This window comes from Heloderma suspectum, chromosome 1 (assembly GCF_057233095.1).
Source record: "Heloderma suspectum isolate Gila_16-S chromosome 1, 16-S_ref, whole genome shotgun sequence".
Taxonomy (NCBI): Eukaryota; Metazoa; Chordata; class Lepidosauria; order Squamata; family Helodermatidae; genus Heloderma; species Heloderma suspectum.
The window spans coordinates 70,955,907-70,983,407 of NC_139458.1; the positions used below are offsets into that span (position 1 = coordinate 70,955,907).

Below are 27,501 nucleotides of genomic sequence, written 5' to 3' on the forward strand. Positions count from 1 at the left end.
TCCTGCTCTTAGAATTGTCACATGTTCTTCCAGTCAGCTGAGTTTGATGTGAATGCCTGTATGCACTGGCCTGGATGTTGTGCTTTATTTATAGATTGTGGTGGTCCTTGGGCTATGAGCGATAAAGTCTGTATGTTATGTACACTTATGTAAGTTCCTATACAGAAGTACCTTATGTGTAGGAATTCTGTACCGTGTGAAGCAGGCCAGAGGCTTTTGTTTTGATCCAGGTGCTGCATGCACTCATTCAGGCACCCCAAATCTGCAAGTCCTGTAGCTCTTGTGCATGGTTCTTGCCGATACCCTACTTGTCCATGTGCCATGCATCAGTGGCGCATTCCCCAGGGAGCAAAGGGCATTGTAGGCATGAGAAATCTTATACCACAGTGTACAGCCTTTTCCAAGGTTCTGTTGACTGTGCTGTTTTCCTTGAAAAAATTGCTGTTCCCTTTCAGGCTTTTGTATACATTGGATGGAAGTTTAAACGGAACAGTAAGATTGAAGTAACACATAGGCCTTGAGGATTACCTCAGGGTGGGAACTTACATGAAGTAACGCAGAGCCCTTGAGGAGTACAATAATTTTGGTCTTAAAATCAACTATTTCTTCCTTAGTTAGTCATGGCCTTTGTCATAGCAGAAAAGTAAATACAAATACAAATTGTCCATATGATAGAAAATGTGATTTATCTCAAAATACGAATGAGATATTGTAGGTGAAGAGCACAATTTAATGTAATGTTAGAAGCATTTGAACTCAATTACTTCAGTGGACTTAAGCATGCCTTGGTTTGTACTGGATTATGGCTGAAGCTTCTCGAAGACTAATTACTACTGTGTTTGAATTGACTCAACCTTGAATGGCAGTAGTTCTATTCAGGCGTTTGGGAACTGGGTAGAAAAAAAGCATGAGGTGGAAGCATGCTAGCCTCTACCCCCATCATAATTTCCATTGCTCTCTACCCATGGAGGGTGAGTTTCTGAAGAAGAGAGACGCCTATATCTGTGGAAGCTCTCTGCGTGGTTTAGAACGCTGGGAAATCAGCATTCAAAATCATGTGGAGTGTTAACGTGAGTGCATCACTGAGTCCACAAGGTGAAGGCTGCACAAAGCAAACTGTACTTGGTTAGGGAAGGCACACAAAATACAGAATAGAACTGAAACGTTACATACAAGAAGCCCTGGCCAAGAAGCAAACTGCTTCTACTCCATCTGGCTGCTAGGCAACGTTTCCCCCCTAGTGACCTCTGCTTGCACCCAGGGCTATTAATTGGCCGGGCACCCTGGGTGTCCCCTGCTATTATATTGTTACAACTCTTCTAAATCTAATTTAAAGATTAAAATTAATGGGTTTAATTAAGCCTTTTAAATTACGTAGCTGTTTTAATGTTTTAAAGCTCATGTTGTTTTATTGTTAGGGTATTGTTGTTTTAAATGGGTGTACACTGCCTTGATGGCTTTTTAGCAAATAAAGTTAATAATAAATAAATAAATAATACATGCGTAAAACTCTAACAAGTTCACCCAGGAGGGGGAGTGCACTTTTTTTTAGTGTGATCTCCTGCCATCGCTGTTCCAACATGCCTTCCACAGGTAGAGAGCGATGCAAATGTGTGTGGAGAAGGCCGGGCTAGCGCACTCCCCCTCCTCACGCGTTTATTCTACCTAGTCCTTGAATGCCTGAATAGAGCTAATGTGATCTATACAATCTGTCAAGAAATACTAGTAGCAAATAACTTCCCCTTGTTGAAACAATTGCTCTTAGAAAACACGCATGCGTGCTTGCTCACGCTTTCTCTCTGCCCAAGGCTTGTTGAGTCCAAACAGCAGCCACACCTAACATGGTACGTAGTTGCGCCTATAAACCCTTGAAAAAAAACTTCTTTGTGGAAGTGCTGACTGAACAGAACTATAGATCTGTAAAGATAATGAAACTTTGTTCTAGGCCTGGGCCTGGTGGAAAATAAAAATTGCTTACTTTCCAGAAATAACTAGCTGCTACTTAATAGGCATTTTCTGTGTTCCCTCTGCGTGTGAAATATCTGGGACAGCTTGCTTGTGTCTCCCAGTGTATGGGTGGGGGAGGTTATAAAAACTTTTAATGATGTTATTCGAGGGAATCTCTTGCAGTCTTATTTGAAGCACCCTTAGCCTGCAAGAAGAATGCAAGAATGCCTGGCCCTTTCTGCAAGGATCCAGAATGTTCTTATTGTTGCTATCGCTGCTACTGCACTAACATTTATTTTATTTTAATTTATTTATTTTTACATTTACATCCTGTCTTTGCCCCTGCAAAGAACCCAAAGAGGTTTACATGATCCTCCTCCTCTCCATTTTATCCTCACAACAACCCAGTGAGGTAGGCTAGGCTGAGAGCCAGGGGCTGGCCCAAAGTCACCCAATGAGCTTCATGGGCAAGTGGGGACTAGAACCCGGATCTCCCAAGTCCCAGTCCAACACCAACCACCACGCTGCACTGGCTTCATGTCAGTGGTGCCTTAACCCATCAGAAGGGCTTCTTTCTGAATAGCAGTGGCCCAGGGTGTTGGAAGTGCTCCTTTGCTCACCCACCCACTCAAGTGGGTTGCTTATGTCCTCTCCCAGTTGAAGGAGCGTGTTGTGATTTCCACAGGAACCCAAGGACCAGAGCATATGTTACATTTGCCACAGAGATATCAAGTAGGAAGTCTCCATGCCCTCCCAGCAGCCACCAAGAATATGGAGTGGAGTTGTGGATACTCTCACAGGCTCGTCTCCAGGCGTTTTGGTGCCCTAGGCAAGGTGGTGTTTCGGTGCCCTGGTGGACACACTGCAAGCCTCTCTTCTCTCCCCCCACCCATGCAGCCGCCACTACCGCCCTCCTGTTCTCCAGCTTTCCCCTTCTCCTCCTCTTCCTCTTTACTCTCCCCGGCAATACGGTGCCACCGCCTGCCTCGCCCTCTATGCTGAGTGCTGTTCTGCTGCAGCATTTGCTGCAACAGGGGAGCAGCCAGTGTGGCTCTCCAGGCAAGCCAGAGCCTTGTTCTGAAAACCCCTCAGAGGTAAGCATCAGCCTGCCATTCCGAGAGCTGGAAGGGTGGGGCATGTGGCCCTCCCAGTAATGGAGGGGTGTGCAGATGTGGCTCTCCTGGCATAAGCTAGGAGGAGGACGAGGAGCAGCTGGAGCGCCACTACCACAACCACTTCATTGATGCAACTCCCACCTTCAGGGGATCTTGTGGCACCCCCAGAATTTAGTACCTGGGGCAGCCATCCCACTTGACCCCTTTCTTGACACGGCCCTCTACGCACAATGCAATGACCCCAGTCCACATGAGAAAAATGTCCAAAGGCTGGTGGCAGGGAGAATGGCAGAGGTAGCATCTACTCCGGCTCTCCGGTGCACAAGTGGTATTAAAACCTTTTGTCTCTAATTCAAGCCTTTAAAAAACACACCCAACAACACACAACTTGAAGTTTGGGGTTTAAAGTAGCATATAATGTGGGGAACAAAAATTTTTTATTTGGAAGATAGACCTGATGGCATGGAGTACTTTCACACTAACTTTTTAAAAAATAAACCCTTTCTGTGATTAAGCACACGTGATCAACAGCAAATTGATTTTGCATTGTGTGTGTGTATGTGTGTGTGTGTACATGAGGCCCTTTCTACACAAGGCTTTTATTGTGCTCTCGTGATTGCTCACTCATGGTAGATTACAGGTCCTTTACACAATGTTGTCATCCTCCAAGGTCTCTCCCAGGCTTTGCAACCATTGTCGTGGGGTTTTTTTTTTTCGTAATGAGGAAAGTCTGGCCTTATTTAGAAATAGCGGAATGAGACTCTTGTGAATTTGCACAATTCTGCTATGCTACAGCACCATCTAGTGGTTGTATAATGAAACATATAGAAAGGAAGAGAAAAAAAAAACCTGGAAAAAAGCATGCACAAAGGAACTGATCTTAATCCCACAAAAAATCCAGAAACAGAAGTCTCGGTAAAGGTGCGGGATAAAAGCCTCATGCAGAAATGCCCTGAGTGTGGGCAGTTGCTCAATTGCTTGTTTTTTTCAGAGACTTAAATGTATGTGATTGATTGCAGCTTGTCCTGCAAGGTTTGAAAAAAGGGGGGTGTCCATGGACCAGTAGTGTGCCACTTGGTTCCAGTTTTCAAGAGTGAGTTTGGGTGGGAGTTGCAGGAGCTTAAAGGGCACAAGATCAAATATCATAAGTGTCTGACGAATTTACAGGAATAAAACTGATCGCAACAAATCGTGTGAGAATGCTGCATAAAGACTGCTAAAATGCCTTACCTGGAAACATAGCTGGTCTCTCAGTCACTGGAAAATGCTGGATATGTTAATTCAAAGCACACAAAATTATTATAATTTGTACACGCATAATGTGGGCCATTATGGTATCAACATGTAGATGTACAAAATATAAATGTGAATACAAATATCTCATGGAAATGGCTGTGGGAGTGTGAAGCGGAATACAATTAGGGGTACAGACATCTGAGGGGGGATGGTGACATGAATTAATGCATCAGAGAAGGCTACATGGACGATTTGTCCAAGATAATTGGCTGCATGTTAGCAAGCAACATGGATTGACTATGAACAAAAATTGCTCAGTTTTCCCCATATCCCACATGTCTAGGATTTTTATAGTCTTTTGCCTAAATTGGGATGCTTCTATGTTGACAAAAAGATTTGGGCTTCATGATCTAATTTTGTTTCTTGCTCTATGAAGAGGTTCAGGAGTCCTCTGAGGTTAAGTTATTTTGCACAGTCTTAGAGTAAGAGAATGGAAAAAATGAGTAAGATCTGGTAATATTATAGCACTCCAAAATATCCATATAATACTATGGACTGCGTGCCACAAGCAGATGGCATTCCATACATGCAGATGAGTGAGGAAGTCCTCTAAATGTTTCCCTCCGGTATTGCAATTAACCAATACGCTGACACAAGCACATTTTAATAGGCTATTGGCTATGCCCTAAGCAAACTATACACAGATGGTTTTTGCTACAGAGTTCCTTGTTGTTTTCAGCAGGGATTGCTAAAGAGCATTTCTAAAGGCGGTGCAGTTTCTTGCTGGGATTGACCACAGGTTCAGTAGCAATTATTTGAGAGCAGTTTTCACAGAACATGGTAAAGATTTAAAAAATGTTCATGTAAATGTAGCTATAGGCACTTCAAGGGGTGGAAACAGAAAAAAATAAAAAGGGCTGAGAAAAGTCGTGTATACCTGAGGCAGTGCAGTGATAGAGCCAATCAAAATGAGTGAGGTAAAGACTGATGGCCTTGTTCAGCTCTCTGTCTGCTTCATTCACAGCCAAGAGTAACTTTCATTTTGCCCAACCCCCTTCATCCCTTTCCGCCACACCTCTTCCATGTTCATTGAATTGATTGTCAGTGCCTGGTTCATAGAATCATAGAATAGTAGGGTTGGAAGGGGCCTATAAGACCATCGAGTTCAACCCCCTGCTCAATGCAAGAATCCAAGTCAGAGCATCCCCGACTCTACTCACCCCCCTGCCACCCCCATGTCATGCTCCTTCACAGCTTGACTTGTTATACTGCATACTTACCCCTATGTCTTCTCCAATTTGTTGAAGGAGAAAGGGTTGTACAGCCAGTACACAGTTCCCCATATTGTGTGTATCTGTCGACTACAGGTGTTTGACTGCTCTGCCCACCTACCTTCTTTACTGGGGTGCCTAGGGGAAAGAGGATGGAGGAGGTGCAGGAATCATACTGTGGGATATGAGCTCCCCCATCCAACTTTATCACTGTAGGGTGCCTTGTCCTTGCACCCCTTGTTGTAATAGTGGGAGTTCTTGTTGTGTGTTTGTATCTGGAATCCTGAGACAGGGTATGTGAGGGGGTCTGTGAAGATAAATTTTAGCAATATGCCTTTCCTACTTCAATGTTCTCTTAGTTGTTTGTGCAAGGTGCCCCACCATTAAAGTTCCTCTTTTTGTGCTCCTGCCAGTCTGGACATGGGGACAGAGTGATGTAGCTCCATGCTGTGTGTCCTAGTATATGAGCTGCATGCCCTTCTGGAGCTTATGTACCCCTGGTGGTTTGTCATGATTGGCTACTGGGTTGGCCATATACTGATGGGCTGGGGTTTACTAGACTTGGGCTCTTCATTGATTCCAGTGAAAGCAGGTTAACTCTCTCCACCTCTTTTGCCAACATAACATTATGCTGTTATTGGGGGAAAGACTAATCTCTAAGGGTGCAATCCTATGGCCACTAGACGGTGGCCTTGGAGCTAGGGCTCCGAGGTTGGTTCCCAAGAAACCGCCTCCCTGCCTCCTCATAGGCGGCGCAGTTCATCCCCGGCTCAGCACTCAGAAGAGCAATGTGGAGTGGGAGAAAAGGGGGCGTTCTGGGGGCAGGGAGGGGAGGGGACGGCGGAAGTTCCGGTATGACACCTCTTATGCGCTGTCCATTCTCCCCCCACCCTCCTGCTTTGAGCTGCCCTGGCTAGACAGCCGAAATTGGTCATCTAGCCGTAAATGCAGGGCAGCCAGAGCACAGAGAAGATCCCCTCTGTGCCCTGCCCACCCTGCATTGGATAGTCGGTCACCTCCAAGTTCGGAGGCGGCTGACTATCCCCATAGGATTTCGCCCTCCATGAATATAGGATTCCAACTAAGCTCTGTTCCTCCCCAACCACACCAAATCCACTTGTTTTTACCCCTTATGCTGGCACTACACCACCAATGTTGCACTGTGTAATGCTGGTGTAGCTTCCTAATGGACAGAAGGTAAAACAGGATCTACTGGTAGATCTCGGGGGTGATTTGCAACAGACTGGCAAGAAATTCTGACTCCCAGTGGTTTAATATCATCAACAAATAAAAGGCTTAGTCTGTTCTAATGAAGAATGCTTAGGGGGAAACCAGGTGTGAATCTTTGAGTTTGAAATGACTGTGAGCTGAGTTTTGGGTCTGAAAACAAACCTTGGGCTGAGCATGTGCTTAGAGCAGCTTTCCCCAATCTGGTGCCCTCCGGATGTGTTGGAGTGCAACTTCCATAATTCCAAGCCAGCAACAGCCATGCTGGCTGGGAATTATGGGAGTTGAAGTCCAGTATATCTGGAGGGCACCAGGTTGGGGAAGTCTGGCTTAAAGGCACCCTGGTCCTTAATTTCATTCATTCATTCATTTTCTATACCGCCCAATAGCCGAAGCTCTCTGGGCGGTTCACAAAAATTAAAACCAAACGGCACACAATAAAACAATTTAAAATATATAGAACATTAAAACCACAATATAACAATACAACCACAATTATATGTTTACAGAATCCCACCCTGACCACTATTTTGCATCTGGCTCTGGTTGCTGGTCTTTAGGTTCTAGTAAAACGGAAGCAGATCCATCAGATCTGAAGTCTGCCCACCCCTGTGCTGTACTAATGAAAATCTACTATGCTTGTACCATATTTCGTAGCACCCTTATCCACCCAGTTGGTGTAGCACAAGGATAGGATCAACTCAGCATCCTATTCCTGATCAGGCTTTGAATGATGGGCTTCCTCTCTTCAGAAAACATTCCCCACCAATTCCCAGAATTGGTATTAGGCAATGTTTTGGAGGTAGTTGGTGGCTGACACTCAGATGCTGGGATGCCTCATCACGACAAGTTAGGCTGTGTTGCCGCTACATCTTTTTGGAGTTATTTGTGGGTTTCCTCCACATGCAGGAGCCCTTTCATGGTGGAAAATGCCTATTTTAAGTTATTATTCTGAGTGCATTTTGCTGAACATAATCTCGTGCTTTTTCACGGAGGTTTTCTCTTCTACGCAGGGGAACAGAGGCAGCCCCGCTATGGAACATCCTGGGTTCCTGTGGTGTTAGGAATTCTTACTGCACTGGTCACAGCAGTTGCCTTGGCACTAATCCTCCTACGGAAAAGAAGAAAAGAAACTCGTTTTGGGTAAAAGCCTTGTTGTTGTTTGTCGTCATCATCTCTGGATCTCTTCTATGGGTGCATTAATACAACCTCATTGTATGACGGGGGTAGTACCCAATGGGTCTGCTCCACCTCCCTGGGTTTTGTTGCACTCATGGAACCCACCACTTATGCAAAAGGACTTTTGTGCTTTTAAAAACAACCCCACAAATGAGCCGAAATGCTCATTTCTGGATCGGGGTAGGTCAGCAGAGCTTCCTTCTGCAAGCTCAGCTGACCTCCCCATTCCCCCCTCTCCCATTTCCCTTCGTTTTTCGTTATTTTTAGAAGCTCAAAAGCCTCATTGTGCAAGTGGCAGGTCCTGTGAGCGCACAGGCACAACAGGATATTAGCCAGGCTTGCCAATAATTATGTAGCGATCCACTATTGAATGAATCCTCTGATAATCCCAAAGCGATTGAGCTCGAGGCAGGTGGCTTGTGGAACAGGGAGACTGAGCAGTGGAAGAAGCGGCACTGCAGTTAGCAGCACGTAGCAGTGGCTAAAATCTCCCCAGAACACAACAGCTTTCCATTAGAGACAGGAGGAGAAGGAAGAACCGGGGGAGGGGGAGCTGTTTCGGAGGCATGGCCAAGGAAAAGCAGCAATATGGGCACTTGCGCAACCCCAGTGTCCCTTGCTGGGGTGGGGCACTGTAACTGTACCCCTCTTCACTTCTGAGGCCTTTGGGAAATATGAGAAAGGAAGGGCCTGCCCTGGGGATATCAAGCCTTTTGCACAGCCTCACAAAGGGGAAACCGTTGCCAATTTAAGGAGGCTCTGTGCTGCGGTCTGTATTACATACATGTAAGTTGTCTGTACTGTACCTTGGTAGCACTTCTTGCATGTTCCATTAATGAGATTTCTTGCTTCTTCTTTTTCTTAACCTTCTAGTCACGCCTTTGACAGCATGGTGGGAGGGGATCCAGTAGTCCATTTCAGAGCAGTGAGATCTTTCAACAGAGAAGTCCCAGAGCTTATTGAGGCAACATGTAGGTAAAATGTTCTAAATGACCCTTACTTACAGATCCCTTTCATGAAGCGAGTTTCCGAGTCTCTCAGCTCAAAGTACCACCCTTTGCCCCTGCTCCTCCCTCCACCATTTTCTAATTCTTTGTGTTGAACACTTAACATTTCTAATATAAACACAAAGAAAATGAAATAATACTATGGACAAATGTTTACAAAAGCCATGTCCAGAACTTATGCTTCAGTTGTAACTTTGAACTCCATTGAGATGCTATAGTCAGAATCCAGAATTGTTCCTACAGATCTTTAATTAATTTTATTGCTGATGACACAGTGTTCTAAAGTGTATTCGCTGGTTTTATTTTTATATTTTAAACACAAATTACAAATATTAAATTTATGGTGAGGCTTCCTAAAGATCACTTCTTGACTTAAAAGTGATATATTACCTTAATATTAACCTTTGTAAGCAACTGTGGGAGCCTTTTTCGGCTGAAGAGTAGGGTAAAAATGCTCTGAATGAATGAATGAATGAATGAAGTTTAAATGAATAAAATAATGGGCAATACCCAAGTCGACACCAACACCAATGGGATTAGCTGGTGTGACAAAATACCTGTTTGGGGAAACCCATTGCACCAGCCCATGCTGTTGCCTTTGCACTAGAGTTAGTGCTAGTGTTGAGTTGGATACTGCTCAATGATCAGCCTTTATGCTGTGTCTCAGATGAAAGTCCAGCTAGTCTGCTACTGTAAATTATTTTAGGTTTTGTGATATTCAGACAGCCATGATTTACCATCTGTGGATTGATTTCCAAATGGCCATCTGTGAAAGTGGTACAAGTCTGATTCATCTGTATTGCTTCAACTGTTCTTATTTGTTGTATACCACCTTACGGCTTTTTAGCACATAAGGTGGTATATAAATGTTCTTGATGATGATGATGATGATTTCCTCTCTTTTCATTGTTTCAGAGAAAGATCTTGCAGCATCTTAAACTCCGAAACTTTAGCACTGGAAAAAAAAGTTTTGAAAAGTTTTGGGCTTCTCATGTTTCATAAGAGAGGAAAAGGGAATTTCTTGGGCAGTAATTTCTAGGGAGTAATTTCCACTGAAATTACTCCTGAGAAGCAATGTTTGGGAGTCAGCTGTTCATGTTTCATGCTCTCTGTCATAGTCACTAGTTGTGTCTAGGCTCAAAGGCCTGCGATTCTAGAGATTCTATTATCTATGAGATAATATTATTCTGGAGATTCTATTATCTGGGTTTATTGAGATTCTTTGTTAAATCCCCCTTTCTATCTCTTTCCTGTTTCTACAGTGGACAGCATAGGAATCAGTGATGAACTGAAGACCAAACTAAAGGATGTCCTGATCCAGGAGCAGCAGTTCACTCTGGGAAGAATGCTAGGCAAGGGTGAGTGTGAACCAAGGCCTCAGCAAAAGTGCATTTGCTCTGATTAAAGCTTACAGATGAATTCTATGCAGTTAAGTGTGCCTAAACCCATTCATTTGAAAGAGCTTAGGCATGCGTAATGGCATAGGACTGGACTGTGAGTCTACAACAATCACTTCATTATTGGAACGAATCCTAGAAGCTGGAGTATAACTGGCTCTTGACTATCATTCTGTATGTTGATTAGCTCTTTGGGGGCTTTTATAAGAGCAGTATAGAACTGTTGCTGACAACTTGAGGTACCCTGAACCAAATGTGCCAATACGCATACTTGTGGTTGTCATGGGCACTGCTGAGGGAGTGAGGAACTTTACAAGTCAAAGAAGGGGAGAGATTCAGCTAAGGAAAAGGTAGGAAGAATGGCAGAATTTCAGTAGGGTGAAAGTTGATATGGAGAAAAATATATGAAAGAAGAAAATGAATAGAAGGTAAGCAAGGAGTGACATGCTATTAGGGGAGAAGGAAGAGTAGGAGGAGCTGAGGCTGAAGTTAGGGGGAGGTTTTAGGAGGAGGAAAAAGGAATTAAGAAGACAGCTGCCATAAATTCCTGTTAATGTCCCTGCCCATCCAAACTCCATTCTGTATATCATTCGCTAAAAACCTAGAAGTACAACGTGATCAAATTAAGCATGTTTATGTCCCATTGGCTTAACTTTGGGTGCATTATGGTTTAAGTTCCTGCCAGTTTCTGATCCTGTGTATTTCCTGAAAAAAAAGATTTTCTCTGTAGATTCTCAGTTCCAATGTGATGTTGTCCATATTTCTCCTTGGAAATCTTTCTATAGTAGAAAACCTTTCACTGGACAAGACCATTATTTAGTAGCTTCCATCTATGTTTGCCTTCTCCTGACAGCTCCACCCTTCATGGTCCCTGGGATCCAAGCTTGTTTGCATCATGCTTGACCTGTTACCATGTTGTCTTCTTTTGCCATTTATTAGGGGAATTCGGGTCTGTAAGAGAGGGTCAGCTGAAACTGCCCGATGGCTCTCTCCAGAAGGTTGCAGTGAAAATGCTAAAAGGTGAGACAAATCTGGGCTACTTGAAGTGCTTCCAGGGCCTCCCTGTCACCACCAATCTTCCTCTGCCTGGGATCGCTTCTTCCCCAAGCAACACTTTTTATTGGGTTTCCTTTCCCTTTCCTTTCCTTTCCTCTCCTCTCCTCTTTCTCTTTTTATTTCATCTTTTGACACTGTGTGCCTTCCATATTAAGAGTCATGTCCTCCTTGAGTATTTACACAATGCCTAGAATGTTGCAGTCGCCACCAAAGTCACAGCCAAGCTACATGTTCTACTAATTGTGACCCTGCTATTTTTCTTTACTCATGTTTAAGCACTTGTGGTCCTGATAGGGACTATGGCACTCTGGGGAGGAAGCATTAAACTTTTCTCTCCACCTGTTTTCCCCCCAAAATTCCACATTCCCCAGCGGGGTGGGAGGTTAAAAAACGTGGGGAAAGCCTTTGATTGCAATTGAGCCTTTATTACTTTTTTTTTTTTTTAACAGCCCCACTGTGAGGGGTGGAATTTCTGGGGAAAAAAAGATGGTGGGGGGAAAGGTTTAATCCTTCTCTCCCAGAGTGCAATGGACCTGATCCAGGTCAGGACCACACACACTTACACAGTAGTTTAAAAAATTAAAAGTACCAGGGTCAACTACACATATGCAATTAGTAGAATATGTACTTTGGCCCTCCATATCCCTGTAACTGTAGCATTATTGCTGGTGACTTCTGTTAGCAAATTATGAATATGGAAGTAGGTTCAGAATTACACCATTAAAATTGCAATCCTGCTCCATTAAAATCTCTGGGAGTTTTGATGTCGATTTCTATTGGAGCACGATGACACCCTAAATAGATATTTTCCACCATTACTTAAATCTCTCACAAATGTGATCCACGATCTCTAAATCAGATTAGGTAAATTAAAACATAACTCTACTAAATCATCATATGTAATCTAATGATTAATATATTTAAGTGTTAATTACTGAGTTGCCAAACCTGTGGATCAAATTGATTGAACTGCTCAGATGTTGATTCCAGATCCGTTATACCAATTTGGTAACAAATAATTTTATTAGCCCTTCCTGTTTAGCAGCTTTGGGCTGCAGTCCTCTACCCACTCACCTGGGAGTAACCCCATTGAACTCAGTGTCTGAGTAGCCATGTATAGGATTGCCCTGTTAAGCTATTTACCACTGTCTTAAAAGCACTGACTTCTGTGATCAGTACAGAAAATAGTGGGGACAGGAATGTAATCATCAGTAGTTCTTCTCTCTGACAATGGAGAACTTGCACAATTTTCTAATCCTTGAGGCTCCTTGAAGCAATGTGTAATCATCCAGAAGTTGAATGAATGCACAGAATATACTTTATATGTAACAGGATTCACCCAGATATATGTGACTATATGCTTCTCAGCACAACTATATAGCAATCAGGATTCCCAGTACTCCTTCTAGCTCTGTCTTCTTCATGTTTTCTGGAAAGTTACCTCACTATGTTCAAAAGGAAATCTCAGTACTCCTTTGTTTAATTTTAGCGGACATCTTTACCTCAAATGACATTGAGGAATTCCTGAAAGAAGCTGCCTGCATGAAGGAGTTCGACCATCCGCACGTTACTAAACTGATTGGTGAGTTCTTTTGCATTGCTGTATTGACATTTGTACAGAAATATTCCAAACTGTGCATATTTCACAGCTTCTCTGCAGCAGGCAAGATTAGGAGGCAGAGGTAGTGAAGTAAGGCTGTGCCCTATTTGGAACTGTAGTTCTCTATGCATCCATACGCACTCACTTTCAAAATACTTCTAACAGTAAACTTCCTTGTGAATCAAATAAAAATAGATGTCACTGAACACATGGGCTGGATCAGGTGAAGAGCTTAGAAATGCTGCTGCCCAGAAATATAACAATATATTTTTAGCAGATAATGAAGGGGGAAGTAATAATAACAGAGATCAAGGACAGTTGTTCTTGCTAATTGCTCTTTTCTTCTCTGTTCTCTCACATCAGGTGTCAGCTTGCGCAATCGGCCTAAAGGCCGGCTTCCGATCCCGATGGTCATCTTGCCCTTCATGAAGCATGGAGACCTTCACTCTTTTCTAGTGATGTCCCGGATTGGAGAAAACCCCTTTGTAAGATTCTCTCTCTCACCTCACCCCTCATAGAGTGATTACATTGAAGATCACTTTTTGGACAAGCTTTTGTTTGTTGAATTCACAATGTACTGCGCACATAGGTGCAAACCTGTTTTGACCTATTTTAGAAGTTCAGCAATCCTACTCATTGCTATTAACTGTAGACAGTTACAGGTTTGGGTTGCCTCTGAGCATCCAAATATAGTCAAACCAGATGTGCTTGCTATAGTCAAGAAAGATGAAAGACAAATTCTTTAGTCTAAAAAATATTGTATCAGTAGTTCCTTATGGACACAGTGGTTGTATTCGGATGATTGCAGGGGCGTAGGTTCTTCCTCTGCCCCTGTGTGTGCAAACGCTATTTGCATAATTACCTGCGATGTAGTGCGGGTTGCCAAGTTGTCCGAACCCAGCATGCGGTATGGTGGGGGTGGCTTCTTACCCACTCCACAATCCCTACTGCAAGCCATGGGTTTGGCGTGGGTAAGAAGCTACCCCCGCCACGTACTGTGCTGGGTTTGGATGCCACAGCAACCCACACTTCTTCGCGGGTAATTATGCAAATTGCAGTCACGATTACAGCTTGCGCAGCTTGTAAAACATTACTGTCACTGACCTTTGCTAGGCCCTTTGCACACTGAGCAATATGGCCTTGGTAGGGTCCTCCGTGTTTTCGTTAAATTATTTTTCTCAGCATGATTCGAGTATGAACATGCTGTTCTTGGATTCTGGTCTTCAGTCCTGTTTGAAGGGTAGAGGTAGGCTACAGGACATTCACTGAGAATATTTAAAAGAACAGGGAGGAAAGAAACTTTACCCACTAGTTGAGGTCGCATAGTTTATATTGCAGCATTGACAATCTACTAGTTCTTTGACTGGCAGTTCTTTATATGAGGGGCGTTGACAAGGAGAGAAGATGTTACATGTTTTCTGACTGTCTTCAGTCTCTCCAGAGCCAAGCTACACAAGCAGGAAAATTATGTGGTGCAACCTTTGCTAGATTATATCATTTCAAACTGCAGGAAGCAGAATTGCATGCTTAAATGCTCCCCACTGTAAAAAAAAATCTCTCTGCACAAAGAAAGTAGCATGCTGGGAAGGATGGTTGTTGCTGATACATTACTTATATCAGAGAGTTTGTTGTATACAGCAGCACTTGTGTAGGTTGGCCCATCAAATCCCACTGAGCAGAGCCAATCCTTCCCAGATTTTGGTTTTCTTTTTTCACTGGGGTGGGCAACACGCAGCCCCTGCGCCTCCTATGGCCCCACTGCCCCTCACTGCAGGCCCCACCATCTCCTTGCTGCCCCCTGAATTTACCTGAATACAGTAAAAAAACAGAAAACAAAACACCTTTTAAAAATGGCATCTATAGTGGCTACACAATCCAGAGGATCAAAATTGACTTGTTTTGGCAGGGGGAAGTCCGAGGAGTAAAAATGGCACCTGGATCTCCCCAAATTGCCCGCCCCTGTTTTACGCTCTTGGTGAACAAGGCTGTAATTGCTGCAGCAGAGTAAACTGGTCAGTTTTCTTAAATGATATGGAGTCACCTATGCACTCTCTTTGCTGTCCTTCCACCGGCAAGCAAAGAGCACTTTATTCAAGAAGGCCTTTGTCCTGTAAGTGGGTCTGTTGGGTTGGGTGCTGTTTTTTATTTTTTATTGTATTTTAATGTTTCATTGTTTTAGGGCACACAACCCTGTTGATTGTGCCCTCACTGCTCAGAAGCCTCTAAACCCAGAGGCTTCCAAGATTCCTATGTCCTGCCAGGCTGAAGCCAGCAGGGCAGGAGGAGTGGTGGAGACGATCTTCACCTCCCCATCCTCCATATTTTTAGTGATTTTTGCTAGATGGGCTTTTCAGCCCATCTAGCAAGGGTGCTTTGGACAGCAAGGGAAGGATCTGGAGAAGGCTCAGGATATCTAGTATTCCTGGCCTCTGTGATCTCCTCCCCTTCCCGCCCACTAGAACGCCCCCTTTCCTCTTCCCCCACGGTCTGCCCTCAGAGGGCAGCCAGCACAGTTCTTTCCACACCAGCTGTGAGGGGTAGGGCTCTGGCGTTGAGTCTGGAGCACTGTCCCCAACCTCGGAAGGGTTTTTCCGGGCAATCCTATAGTCCCTAGGACGCTCTCCCAGGGACCATAGGAATTGCTCCCTAAGAGAGCAATCTTGTGTGGATAGTCAGAAGCCTCCAAACTTGGAGGCTGCCAACTATCCAAGGCAAGGTGGGAGGACAGTGGAGGTGACCTTCGCCTCCACACTCCAGCTGCCCCGCATTTCTGCTAGATGGGTTATTTCACCCATCTAGCAGTGGTGCCTCGTGGGGGGAGGGAAGGAGGCTGGGGCAGCCATGGGAAGTGGCGTACCACAGCCACCCTGGTCTTCTCCCCACCCTCAGGAATGCCCCCTTTTCCCTGTCTCGACACTCCATTTTCTGAGCGCGGAGAGGTAGCTGGGGGGGGGGGGCAAGGAGCGCACTTTCCTGACTCCGAGGTCGGAGTCAGGAAACCAAACTATCCTATGTCTCCCCCCCCCCCGACACTATCTGGGGGGCATAGGATTGCTCCCTTAATCAATTTTAATTGTGGCTGTAAGCCACCTTGAGTGCCATTTTTTTGGTAGAAAGGCAGGGTACAAATAAAATAAATACATAAATAAATTGGCTCTGCTGGTCATGATTTGCCACCTTTAGAGTCAATAATGGAATTAAATGCTATATATAGCATGGTGAAACATTCATTGTTTTCCCAATAACCTTCATTTCATTATGCTCTTTTCTGCAGGACTTGACTCTTCAGACTCTTGTAAAGTTTATGATTGATATTGCTAGTGGCATGGAGTACCTGAGCTCCAAAAACTTCATACACAGGGACTTAGCGGCTCGTAACTGCATGTAAGTCCACAAAGTTCTTATGGGCTTACTGAAGCATTTGCAGAGGTTAAGAAAAACAGAAGATGTTTACCAGGTGGGAGATGAACTGCAGCTGGCTACATCCATGAAAGAAACTATATAATGGAGAGCTTTGGCAGACAGTTAAACAATGCATTGCTTGCTAAATTCTTGCAGAAGATCCAAACAGCATTCCTGTCTGCTTGTGCATTTATTGCAGAAAGACTACATGCTCCCAGCACTCAAACCACTCTTTTGAATTGATAGAAAATGTGATTTTCCTCCCCTCTGGCCTCAAGTACAGGTTTTTATTTGGTTTTTGAGTGCTGTGCAGATGATTCTGCTAGTGTCATGGGCATCTATATTTCATGGTGCCCCATAGTATGAACCTCACAATATCCCACAAACTCCCCAGCCTAAAAATGAGCCATTGTGTAAGTAAAACATTTTGTATATGTTCTCTCTGTGCGTGCACTCTCCTATTTATAGACATGACTAACCAAAAAGTAAAGCAGCAAATGCATACATCCCACCTCCTACACTAGTCACCATTTCAGGAACCTGGTGAGATTGACTGCAGAAGACAAGGCAAGGAGGAAGTGTGCAATGAAGGAAGGAACCGAATTGAAATTTGACACAGAGAAGAGAAGGCCTACAGGAGAGAGTACTTCCCCCCGCAAAAGCCATCTAAAGGAAAAGGGAGCATTCCTTGTTTGTTTAATTTAAAAATTTTTTTGAGACAATAAAAATATTATTTCTCCATATAAATAAAAAAATACAAATAATAAGGAAGTTTACAGCTGCAATAGTAAATCCATTTATCTGGCAGTAAACACAATTGAACTCAGTGGGACTCATTTAATAAACATGTATAGCATTGCTCTGTAAAACCAGTATTGGAATAACGAGAATAAAATGCTGGGCTACTGATGAAGAACATTAGGGGAAGAGACAAATCTCTTTTTGTCACAGACAAAATCAGATAATGTATCAGGGAAGATCAAAATCAGACAACAAAGTCCTGAAAGTGTCAGAAGCAAATATAAAAGACCATAAGGAGGAGTTATACATGGCTATTCCTAAGCAGAAACACTCCTCTTCCTCCTAAGCCACAGTGTGGGGGACTGGATATTTATTTATTTGTTTATTCATTTCATTTCATTTCTATACCGCCCAATAGCTGAAGCTCTCTGGGCGGTTCACAAAAATTAAAACCAAACAACACACAATAAAACAATTTAAAATATATAGAACATTAAAACCACAATATAACAATACAACCACAATAAAACCTAGCAGCAGTGCAAGAGTTTAAAATACAGATTTAAAACAGCAAAGATAAAAATTTAGAAAGCTAAAATGCTAAAATGCATGGGAAAATAAAAAGGTCTTCACCTGGCGCCGAAAGGAATACAATGTAGGCGCCAGGCGAACCGCACTAGGGAGCTCATTCCACAGCCGGGGTGCCACAGCAGAAAAAGCCCTCCTCCTAGTAGCCACCCGCCTCACTTCCTTTGGCAGGGGCTCACGGAGAAGGGCCGCTGAGGATGATCTTAAGGTCCGGCCAGGCACATATGGGAGGAGGCGATCCTTCAGGTAACCTGGCCCCAAGCCGTTAAGGGCTTTGAATGTTAACACCAGCACTTTGAATCGGGCCCGGAAATGGACTGGCAGCCAGTGCAGCTGGAAAAGTACTGGCGTAATATGAGCTCGCAGGCCAGTCCCTGTTAACAATCTTGCTGCCCTATTTTGGACCAGCTGAAGTTTCCGGACCATTTTCAAAGGCAGCCCCACGTATAACGCATTGCAGTAATCCAGACGAGAAGTTATCAGAGCATGGATAACTGTAGCTAGGCTATCTCTGTCCAGATAACCAGCCTAAGTTGGTAAAAAGTGCTCCGTGCCACTGAGTTCAGCTGTGCCTCAAGTGACAGTTCTGGATCCAAGAGCACCTCCAAACTACGAACCTGATCCTTTAGGGGGAGTGCAACCCCCTCCAGAACAGGTTGAATATCACCTAGCTGGGCAGACGAACCACCCACTAACAGTACCTCCGTCTTGTCTGGATTTGAGTTTCAGTTTATTGGCCCTCATCCAGTCCATTACCGTGCCCAGGCCCTGGTTCAGAACAGCCACTGCCTCACCTGGGTTTGATGAGAAAGAGAGGTAGAGCTGGGTGTCATCCGCATATTGATGGCACCTCAGCCCACACCTCCGGATAACCTCCCCCAGCGGTTTCATGTAGATGTTAAACAGCATGGGGGATAAAATAGAGCCCTGTGGAACCCCATGGCACAATTGCCATGGCACAGAGCAGTAATCCCCCAGCACCACCTTCTGGAATCGGCCACCCAAGTAGGAGTGGAACCACTGTAGTGCAGTGCCTCCAACTCCCAACCCAGACAACCTATCCAGAAGAATACCATGGTCGATGGTATCGAAAGACGCTGAGAGGTCCAGGAGAATCAACAGGGTCGCACTCCCCCTGTCCCTCTCCCGGCAGAGGTCGTCCCACAGGGCGACCAAGGCAGTTTCCGTTCCAAAACCAGGCCTGAAGCCCGATTGAAATGGCTCTAGATATGCCACTATGATATTGTGGCATAGGTTCTATATGGAGTTCACTTTTTAACATTGCACCGTTTGCAACATTGTCTGGAAAAGCATTTTGAGAGGTGCGGCCCATTAGATATGTAGAGACGCTTCTCTCTCTCTCTCCCTCTCTCTCTCTATATATAATATATACATAGAGGCAACACAAAGGTAGGTAGATATAGATATAGATATATAAAAATAAAAAAACTACCATTGTGTTGCCTCTGTGTATGTTGTGGTACTATTCTGATACAGCATCGATTGTGACTTTTTAATATGTTCATTTATGTATAGGTTTTTTACGTGCACTTCAATAACGAGCCTCTGCTTAATGCTCTTCTAAAGCATGTAACATTTCTGTAATGAAATTTCAGAAATGTACTATTTCGATAAAATAACCTTGCCTTTTTCCTGTAATAAGGGAGGAAATAATAGCCTTTCCTTGGGCTGAGGATAGAATAAAGCACTGTAGGATTAGCCCCAAAACACTAATGTGCTGGGAGGTAACAACAAATTTGACTGACAACTCCGATGTGATAACCAATGAAACTGGTATTGGAACATAGGAAGCTGCCTTATACTCATTCAGACCATTGGTGCAATCTAGGGGATTGCACCTGAGGTTCTCTGCCTGCCTTGATATCAAGCCCTGTTTTGATACAAGGAATGAGGCACAGTTTGAAGGAGGAAACCCATGCCTGCTGTTTCTTCCTGCATCACTTGGATAAGTTTGCCTGAATTCTTGAACAGTTACTTTTTTGTTTACGTTAGGTTGGATGAAAATATGAATGTCTGTGTTGCTGATTTTGGGCTTTCAAAGAAAATCTATAGTGGAGACTATTACCGCCAGGGCTGTGCTTCTAAGCTCCCAGTGAAGTGGCTTGCACTGGAAAGCCTGGCGGACAATCTCTACACAACACACAGTGATGTGGTGAGTGTTTTTTTGTTTTGTCTTTTGCTATGCTTCTGTTTTCATCAGTGAGCTTGGGATCAGGATCTGGTATACTATCAGGTAAGTAGCATTAGTCTGATACACTGTGATGAAGGGCAGTCATACTTTTGCCTCACATGCCTTCTCAACCTGAAGCCAATACTGATGTAAGGACTCATACAGGTCAGCATAAGGATTAACCAGACCATAGAATCATAGAATAGTAGGGTTGGAAGGGGCCTACAAGGCCATCGAGTGCAACCCCCTGCTCAATGCAGGAATCCAAGTCAGAGCATCCCTGACAAATGGCTGTCCAGCCTCGTCTTGAAGGCCTCCAGTGTGGGAGAGGCCACCACCTCCCCAGGTAATTGGTTCCATTGTCGTATTGCTCTAACAGTCAGGAAGTTTTTCCTGATGTTCAGCCGGAATCTGGCTTCCTGTAACTTGAGCCCATTATTCCGTGTCCTGCACTCTGGGATGATCAAGAAGAGATCCTGGCCTTCTTCTCTGTGACAACCTTTCAAGTACTTGAAGAGTGCTATCATATCTCCCCTCAGTCTTCTCTTCTCAAGGCTAAACATGCCCAGTTCTTTGAGTCTCTCTTCATAGGGCTTTGTTTCCAGTCCCCTGATCATCTTTGTTGCCCTCCTCTGAACCCTCTCCAGTTTGTCTGCATCCTTCTTCAAGTGTGGTGCCCAGAACTGGACACAGTACTCCATATGAGGCCTAACCAGTGCTGAGTAGAGGGGACCTAGGACTTCCCGGGATTTGGAAGCGATGCTTCTATGAATGCATCCCAAAATAGCATTGGCCTTTTTTGCAGCCACATCACATTGTTGGCTCATATTCAGCTTGTGATCGACAACAATTCCAAGATCCTTCTCGCTTGTAGTGTGGTTGAGCCATGTATCCCCCGTCTTGTAACTGTGCATTTGGTTTCTTTTTCCTAGGTGCAGAATTTGGCATTTGTCCCTATTAAATGTCATTCTGTTGTTTTCTGCCCAGCGCTCCAGTCTATCCAGATCACTTTGAATTTTGTTTCTGTCTTCCAAAGTATTAGCTATCCCACCCAATTTTGTGTCATCTGTAAATTTGATCAGGATTCCCTGCACCTCCTCCTCCAAGTCATTAATAAAAATGTTGAAGAGCACTGGGCCCAGGACTGAGCCCTGCGGTACCCCACTTGTTACCTCTCCCCAGTTTGAGAAGGTCCCATTGATAAGCACTCTTTGAGTCCGATTCTGTAGCCAACTGTGGATCCACCGGATCGTTGGTTCATCTAGCCCACTTTGAGCTAGTTTGCTCATCAGGATATCATGGGGCACTTTGTCGAAAGCTTTGCTGAAGTCGAAGTATATGATGTCTACAGCATTCCCACGTATGTGGGAATACCCACATACCATGTATTCACATACCATGTATTCTGACCATGTATTCAGGAACAGAAATCCAGGCCACAAAAGGGAAAAGATTCAACTCAGTTTTGTTGATCAATACGATCACTACAAGTATATCTTAGTACAATAACTTTTGCCCAAAAGGCCACAAACACAACAACTTGTCCACAAGGCTGCCAGCCACAACAGGGGATAATTACTGAATGACTATGGCTCTTGGAAACCTTATTTACATCTTCCACAAAGGGGGGATGCTCAGTCCTTTGATCTTCAGGCAGAAGCAAGACCTCGACTTTCTCCAGTGGGTATAGGATAAGGCTTCACCAAAGAGGCAGACTGCTCCTGGAAGCTATTCATGAGGGAGTCCTTTTTGAAACCTGAGTATCATCTTGTCTTGAATCAATGCAACTGGAGCTAATGGTGTTAGATTGTTCTTGCTTAACTCCCCCTTTGTCTCTTCTCATTTTAAACGCTCTCCTTGTATAACTTTGTCATCCTCCTTTTCTTACTAAAAATGACATCATTCTAATTTTGTACTACTTTTTGATTAAATACATACGTAAATGTCTTTGTCAGTGTCCATGTGAAAATTGGAAGCCTCCCTACAATATGGAACAAAAGTGATCATACTAATTTGGATTACTATTTACTGGAACCCTAAGCCATCTGATGCTAGCATTCCCCATATCACCCCCTCCAGCCCCCTCTCCTATGCCCTGTACATCCTTTTTCTTATGGTTCCTTCTACATTTTGCCAGCTCCACACAGCCCTTTCAATTCAAACTAATTTCAGCCTGTCAGCATCTCTTAGCTACAGGTCATTGACTCCACAGCACCTCAGCCATGCCTTTTTATATTCACTGTATATTTCACAGATTTATAGGAACGATGTCTTCACTCCTACCAGTACTTTTGCTAGCAGTACTTTTGCTAGCCCACTAAGGCCTTCGCTGATAACTTGGCAAAATATTCTGAAATATTAAAAGAGTGGTGTGTGAAAGTGATCACTAGGGTCATGATGGAATTCTAAAAGAAGGGAAAAAAGCAACAACAAAACAGAAGAAGTACTTACTGAGTTGTTATTTATATAGAGCCATCAGTGTGCATGGTGCCATATAGTGTTGATGTGTTGAGTTTACTGTAGTGTAGTGTAGGCATGCTCTGAAAAGAAGACTGCTCCCTCTAGTGTAATATTGTGGTAGTCCTAGGCCAGAAAGGGGTTGAGTGTGCATGTTTAACTATTATTTATTATTATTTATGTATAGCATTTATACTCTGCATTTTAGCCAAAAATGCTCCCAGAGTAGCTTGTAAAAATAGATAACCTGAAAGTCCTTGCCCTCAGGCAATCTAAATTTAAGACATGACACACAAGGAATAAGGGAGAGGGAGGATATATACAATGAAAATTATAAAAAAGGGGGGGGGGAAGATTCTTTGAAGAGATAGTGATGGTGACAGCTTGCTTCCGCTCTCTCCTGCTCACAGAGCAGTTAGTTGTAGTAGACTTTGTGAGGGGAAGAAAGGCCCAGTCCCTTCTTGGTGAAACAGCAGCAGTTTGAGAAGGCAATAATGGCCATGACTGCTGACTTCTTCCTCTCCAGCTCACAATGTAGTTGGTTCTAATGGCCTCTGTGAGAGGAGAAGGGCCCAAGTCCCTATTGGATCTAATTTGAATCTCCACAAGACAGACAGAAAGGAATCAATTAGTGGTATACCAGCAGGTCTTTTTTCTGGGCCTGTTAAAATGGTCCTTGGTTTGTACAGAGAAAGAATCAAGCCATATCAAGCCACTTTTAATCTTATTTAGGATTATTTTTCTAAGGAGGAAAGATAGCAAAGCATGAGCTACAGTAGATGAAACAAAAATTCTGTGATATGTTCAGTGACCAAGAAAGAAAGAAAAAACAAGCTTTTAATGGGGCAGGGAGGACTTGTTTCCTTTATTCCTGACATACTTTGTATTTTGCTCTTTCTCAAGGGATGAAAACTCTGCAATTAAACCTGTCTAATACCAGTTCAGTGATGCTGGCTGAAATGGTCTAAAACTCAAGAAAACTGAATGCTTCGTTTATGACTATCTCTGAAAACAAGGCAGTTGGAATCTGTTCACATCCACTTCGAAATTATGACTAAAACAACCTCTGGAGCCACAATGCACTTGTATCCTAGGGTTTAGTTGTAGGAATGGATTATGGGGTGTGAATAGAGTGGTGGCTGGAGATGTGGGAATACTTAGCAGTTAGGGATGTTGCAGTTTACTTTTACACAATCATCATATAGTTGCACTATGCAATCCAGAGTCAACCTGTTGTGTGTTGAACTGATCAAGGCTCAGGTTACTTTGTTGTTGTTCAGTTGTGTCCGACTCTTCGTGACCCCATGGACCATAGCACACTAGGCCTTCCTGTCCTGCGCTCTCTCCCGAAGCGTGCTCAAGTCCATATTCATTGCATCAGTGACGCTATCTAGCCATCTCATCCTCTGCCGTCCCCTTCTCCTTTTGCCTTCAGTCTTTCCCAGCATCAGGGTCTTTTCCAGAGAGTTTTCTCTTCGCATTAGGTGGCCAAAATATTTGAGCTTCAGCTTCAGTATCTGTCCTTCCAATAAGCACTCCAGGTTGATTTCCTTTAGGATGGACTGCTTTGACCTCCTTGCAGTCCAGGGGACTCGTAAGAGTCTTCTCCAGCACCACAGCAACAAGAAGCTCATGATCTGAGCCACAGTCAGCTCCAGGTCTTGTTTTTACTGACTGTATAGAGCTTCTCCATCTTTGGCTGGAAAGGACATAATCAGTCTGATTTCGATACTGACCATCTGGTGATGTCCATGTGTAGAGTCGCCTCTTGTGCTGTTGGAAAAGACTGTTTGCTATGATCAGCGTGTTCTCTTGGCAAAACTCTATTAGCCTTTGTCCTGCTTCATTTTGTACGCGAAGGCCATGCTTGCCTGTTATCCCGGTGACTTCTTGACTTCCTACTTTAGAATCCCCTGTGATGAAGAGGACATCTTTTTTGGGTGTTAGTTCTAGAAGGTGTTGTAGGTCTTCATAGAACCGATCAACATCAGCTTCTTCGGCCTCAGTGGTTGGGGCATAGACTTGAATTACTGTGATGTTGAACGGTTTGCCTTGGATTCGTACTGAGATCGTTCTGTCATTTTTGAGATTATACCCCAGTACTGCTTTTCCCACCCTTTTGTTGACTATGAGTGCTACTCCATTTCTTCTAAGGGATTCTTGCCCACAGTAGTAGATATGATGGTCACCTGAATTAAATTCACCCATGCTTGTCCATTTTAGTTTGCTGATTCCCAAGATGTCGATGTTCAATCTTGCCATCTCATGTTTGACCACCTCCATCTCATGTTTGACCACCTCCAGTAATTCATTGACCTTACATTCCAGGTTCCTAAACAATATTGTTCTTTACAGCATTGGATTTTCTTTTCACCACCAGACACATCCACAGCTGAGTGTCCTTTCGGTTTTGGCCCAGCTGTTTCACTCTTTCTGGCGCTACTTGGAAATTCCCTCTGCTCTTCCCCAGTAGTATATTGGACACCTTCCAACCTGAGGGGCTCATCTTCCGGCATCTTATCTTTTAGCCTTGTGATATGTTCCATGGGGTTTTCTTGGGAAGAATACTGGAGTGGGTTGCCATTTCCTTCTCCACTGGACCACATTTTGTCAGAACTCTCTGCCGTGACCTGTCCGTCTTCGGTGGCCCTGCACGGCATAGCTTATGGCTTCACTAAGTTACGCAAGCCCCTTCACCACAACAAGGCAGTGATCCATGAAGGGGTCAGGTTACTAGTAGGAAGTTATTGAAAGTCCTAATGGGCTTTCTCTAGATGACGGATGGGCAACTTCCAGGGGCCAATTCCACCCCCTCGGGATCTCATCAGGGGCCATGTATCTTCCCCTGATCCTGCTGTGCTGCCAAATTTTGGCAACAAACCGCTGCTTTTTCCTTCAAACCAGGAAAAAGCAGCCCTTTTTTGCTGCTGCACTGCCAAATTTCAGTGCCAAATTGTGGGGTCGGGGGTGCAAAAAAGGTCGATGGGCCTGTATGTTGACCACCTCTGCTCTAAAGCTTCTTACCTGTGAGTCAGTGTATCTTCTTAGAGGAACTCAAATTAGAAGATAGATGAGGAGCATTGTCATGAAACAGCAGTCATGTGGGGACCATGAGAGTACCTTTGAAGATCTATAAGCTGCTGCCAAATCTGAAATTGTTGTGAGTAAAGAGTGTGAAATTCAGAAGCAAGAACATCATTAGGAATCACCTTTCTGATGGCTTGTGAGCCGTCTTTGGCCACAAACGCATGTCACAATGAATGGGCTGCAGAAAACCTTGTGCTTGCATGCCCCCGTGCCCTTCCTTTACTCCTTCGTATGAGAAAGAAGAAAGTAAAAGCTTCCAATTGCAGTTTGGAACAACTGCAGTTTCCTGTTTCATCCGAGTATGGACAACTGGGGTTTGTATAAAAACCAGTTAGGTAACTAACCAGGATTACCTGGTCGGGGGATTTGTGGTAACAGAATTCTCTGGAGCAATGCCCTCCATCCTGTAGCTGGGTAAAGCCAAGGAGAGGCTGGATTGACTCCAGACCATCTATTTTATTATATTTTTATTACACCTTTTCTGCAAGGAGCTTAGGGCTGTACATGTAGGGTTCCAGTTTATTTGCAAAACAATCCTGTGTTTGGCTCAGAGCCATCCAAGTGAGCTTCCTGGCTGAACAAGCTTTTGAACCCAGGTCTTCCCAGTTCAAGTCCAACACTACACCATACTGCTTAGAGACTGTGCAGCAAAGTATGTCCTTTACATTTTTCATTTCAGCTTACCTAATACCTCTGTCACAGGGGAAAAAAATACATCACATAATGAAAGGCGGATCTGGTATTAGTATCTACCCACAACCGTAGTTGGCCAGAGTGTTTAAGGGTGCAATCCTATGTGTGTTTAGACAGAGGAAAGGCCTACAACTCCCAGAATTCCCCAGCTAGCATGGCTGGCTGGGGAATGCTGGGAGTTGTAGGCCTTTTCTGTCTAAACATGCATGGGAATGTGTCCTAAGCTAAATATTTCCAATAAATCATTCATTCATCCAAACAGTAATGCTCATAACCTAAGGCCATCACAATCAAGACATAAGTGCATCAGACAAACATAATCTGTTTCTTCTCCTGAAAATAATGGCTCAACTATATTTCTCCCAAATTGCTGTATTTCAGTGGGCATTCGGTGTGACTATGTGGGAAATTGTGACCCGAGGGCAAACTCCTTATGCAGGCATTGAAAATGCAGAAATTTACAACTACCTCATCAGTGGAAATAGACTGAAGCAGCCGCCAAGGTGCATGGAAGATCTGTAAGTAGCTTATTCATCCATCTCGTTACCCAAAAATGGGCATATCTTCTCCAGTGCAAGCCATACTATGATAAATAGAAGTTACACAAAAGCATAGCTATGCTTTTGGTCAGTTCAAATACAGTTCAGTACAACTTGAACAGGAGAAACTTCCAATGGACTTTGCTGATTCTGTCTTAGTGGTGGGGAGGGGTGATTTCATCCAGATTCTTTCATATCCTTTTGATTCTGTTCAGTGTGCCTTCAAGAAATGTTGCCAAAGTGCTTTGAAAACATATTTCACAATCAAGAAAGACATAAAATGATTTAACTGCTGCTACAGTTAACTGCTACAGCACTTAAATATGCAAATCAAATATACACAAGTTTCCTCTGCATCTATATATGTTTACTTGGAACACTGTGTTCAATGGGGGTTTATTCATAAGTAAATGTGCTTAGGATTTCAGCCTCTATAAATTAATGTATATGCGTATGTATGTGATAGTCATAGTCAGATTCAGTTTATTTGTATATTGCTTTCTCCCCAATTAGACCTGTGCTCAAAGCAATTCACAAAATAGACAATTTCAATATAATAACCATGATTATAATACATTACAAAGGGCCGGTTCACAAGTCACAATAAGCCACTGAGGTTTAATTAACCTGCTAGGCTCCGAGGTGCATGCTGGCCATCTTTTTGAATATCCAAGCCATGGCACAGCTGTGCCACAGCTTGTCGTATCATGCAAACCCATGCATCATGGGTTATTTGAAGGTTAAACAACCCTTGGATAAACCTAGAAC

General features: G+C 43.8%; 1 protein-coding gene across 2 annotated transcripts in view; it reads left to right on the forward strand.

The window, feature by feature from the left end:
• TYRO3 (TYRO3 protein tyrosine kinase) overlaps positions 1 to 27,501 on the forward strand; it is a 98,582-nt gene that overhangs the window by 66,976 nt on the left and 4,105 nt on the right. For both annotated transcript variants that reach the window (XM_084827468.1, XM_084827459.1), the window contains exons 10-18: positions 7,810 to 7,939; positions 8,849 to 8,946; positions 10,245 to 10,340; positions 11,319 to 11,399; positions 12,925 to 13,017; positions 13,399 to 13,520; positions 16,310 to 16,419; positions 19,780 to 19,939; positions 26,576 to 26,712. In XM_084827468.1, the coding sequence (XP_084683594.1) occupies positions 7,810 to 7,939; positions 8,849 to 8,946; positions 10,245 to 10,340; positions 11,319 to 11,399; positions 12,925 to 13,017; positions 13,399 to 13,520; positions 16,310 to 16,419; positions 19,780 to 19,939; positions 26,576 to 26,712 (1,027 nt within the window). The remainder of the gene's footprint in view (positions 1 to 7,809; positions 7,940 to 8,848; positions 8,947 to 10,244; positions 10,341 to 11,318; positions 11,400 to 12,924; positions 13,018 to 13,398; positions 13,521 to 16,309; positions 16,420 to 19,779; positions 19,940 to 26,575; positions 26,713 to 27,501) is intronic.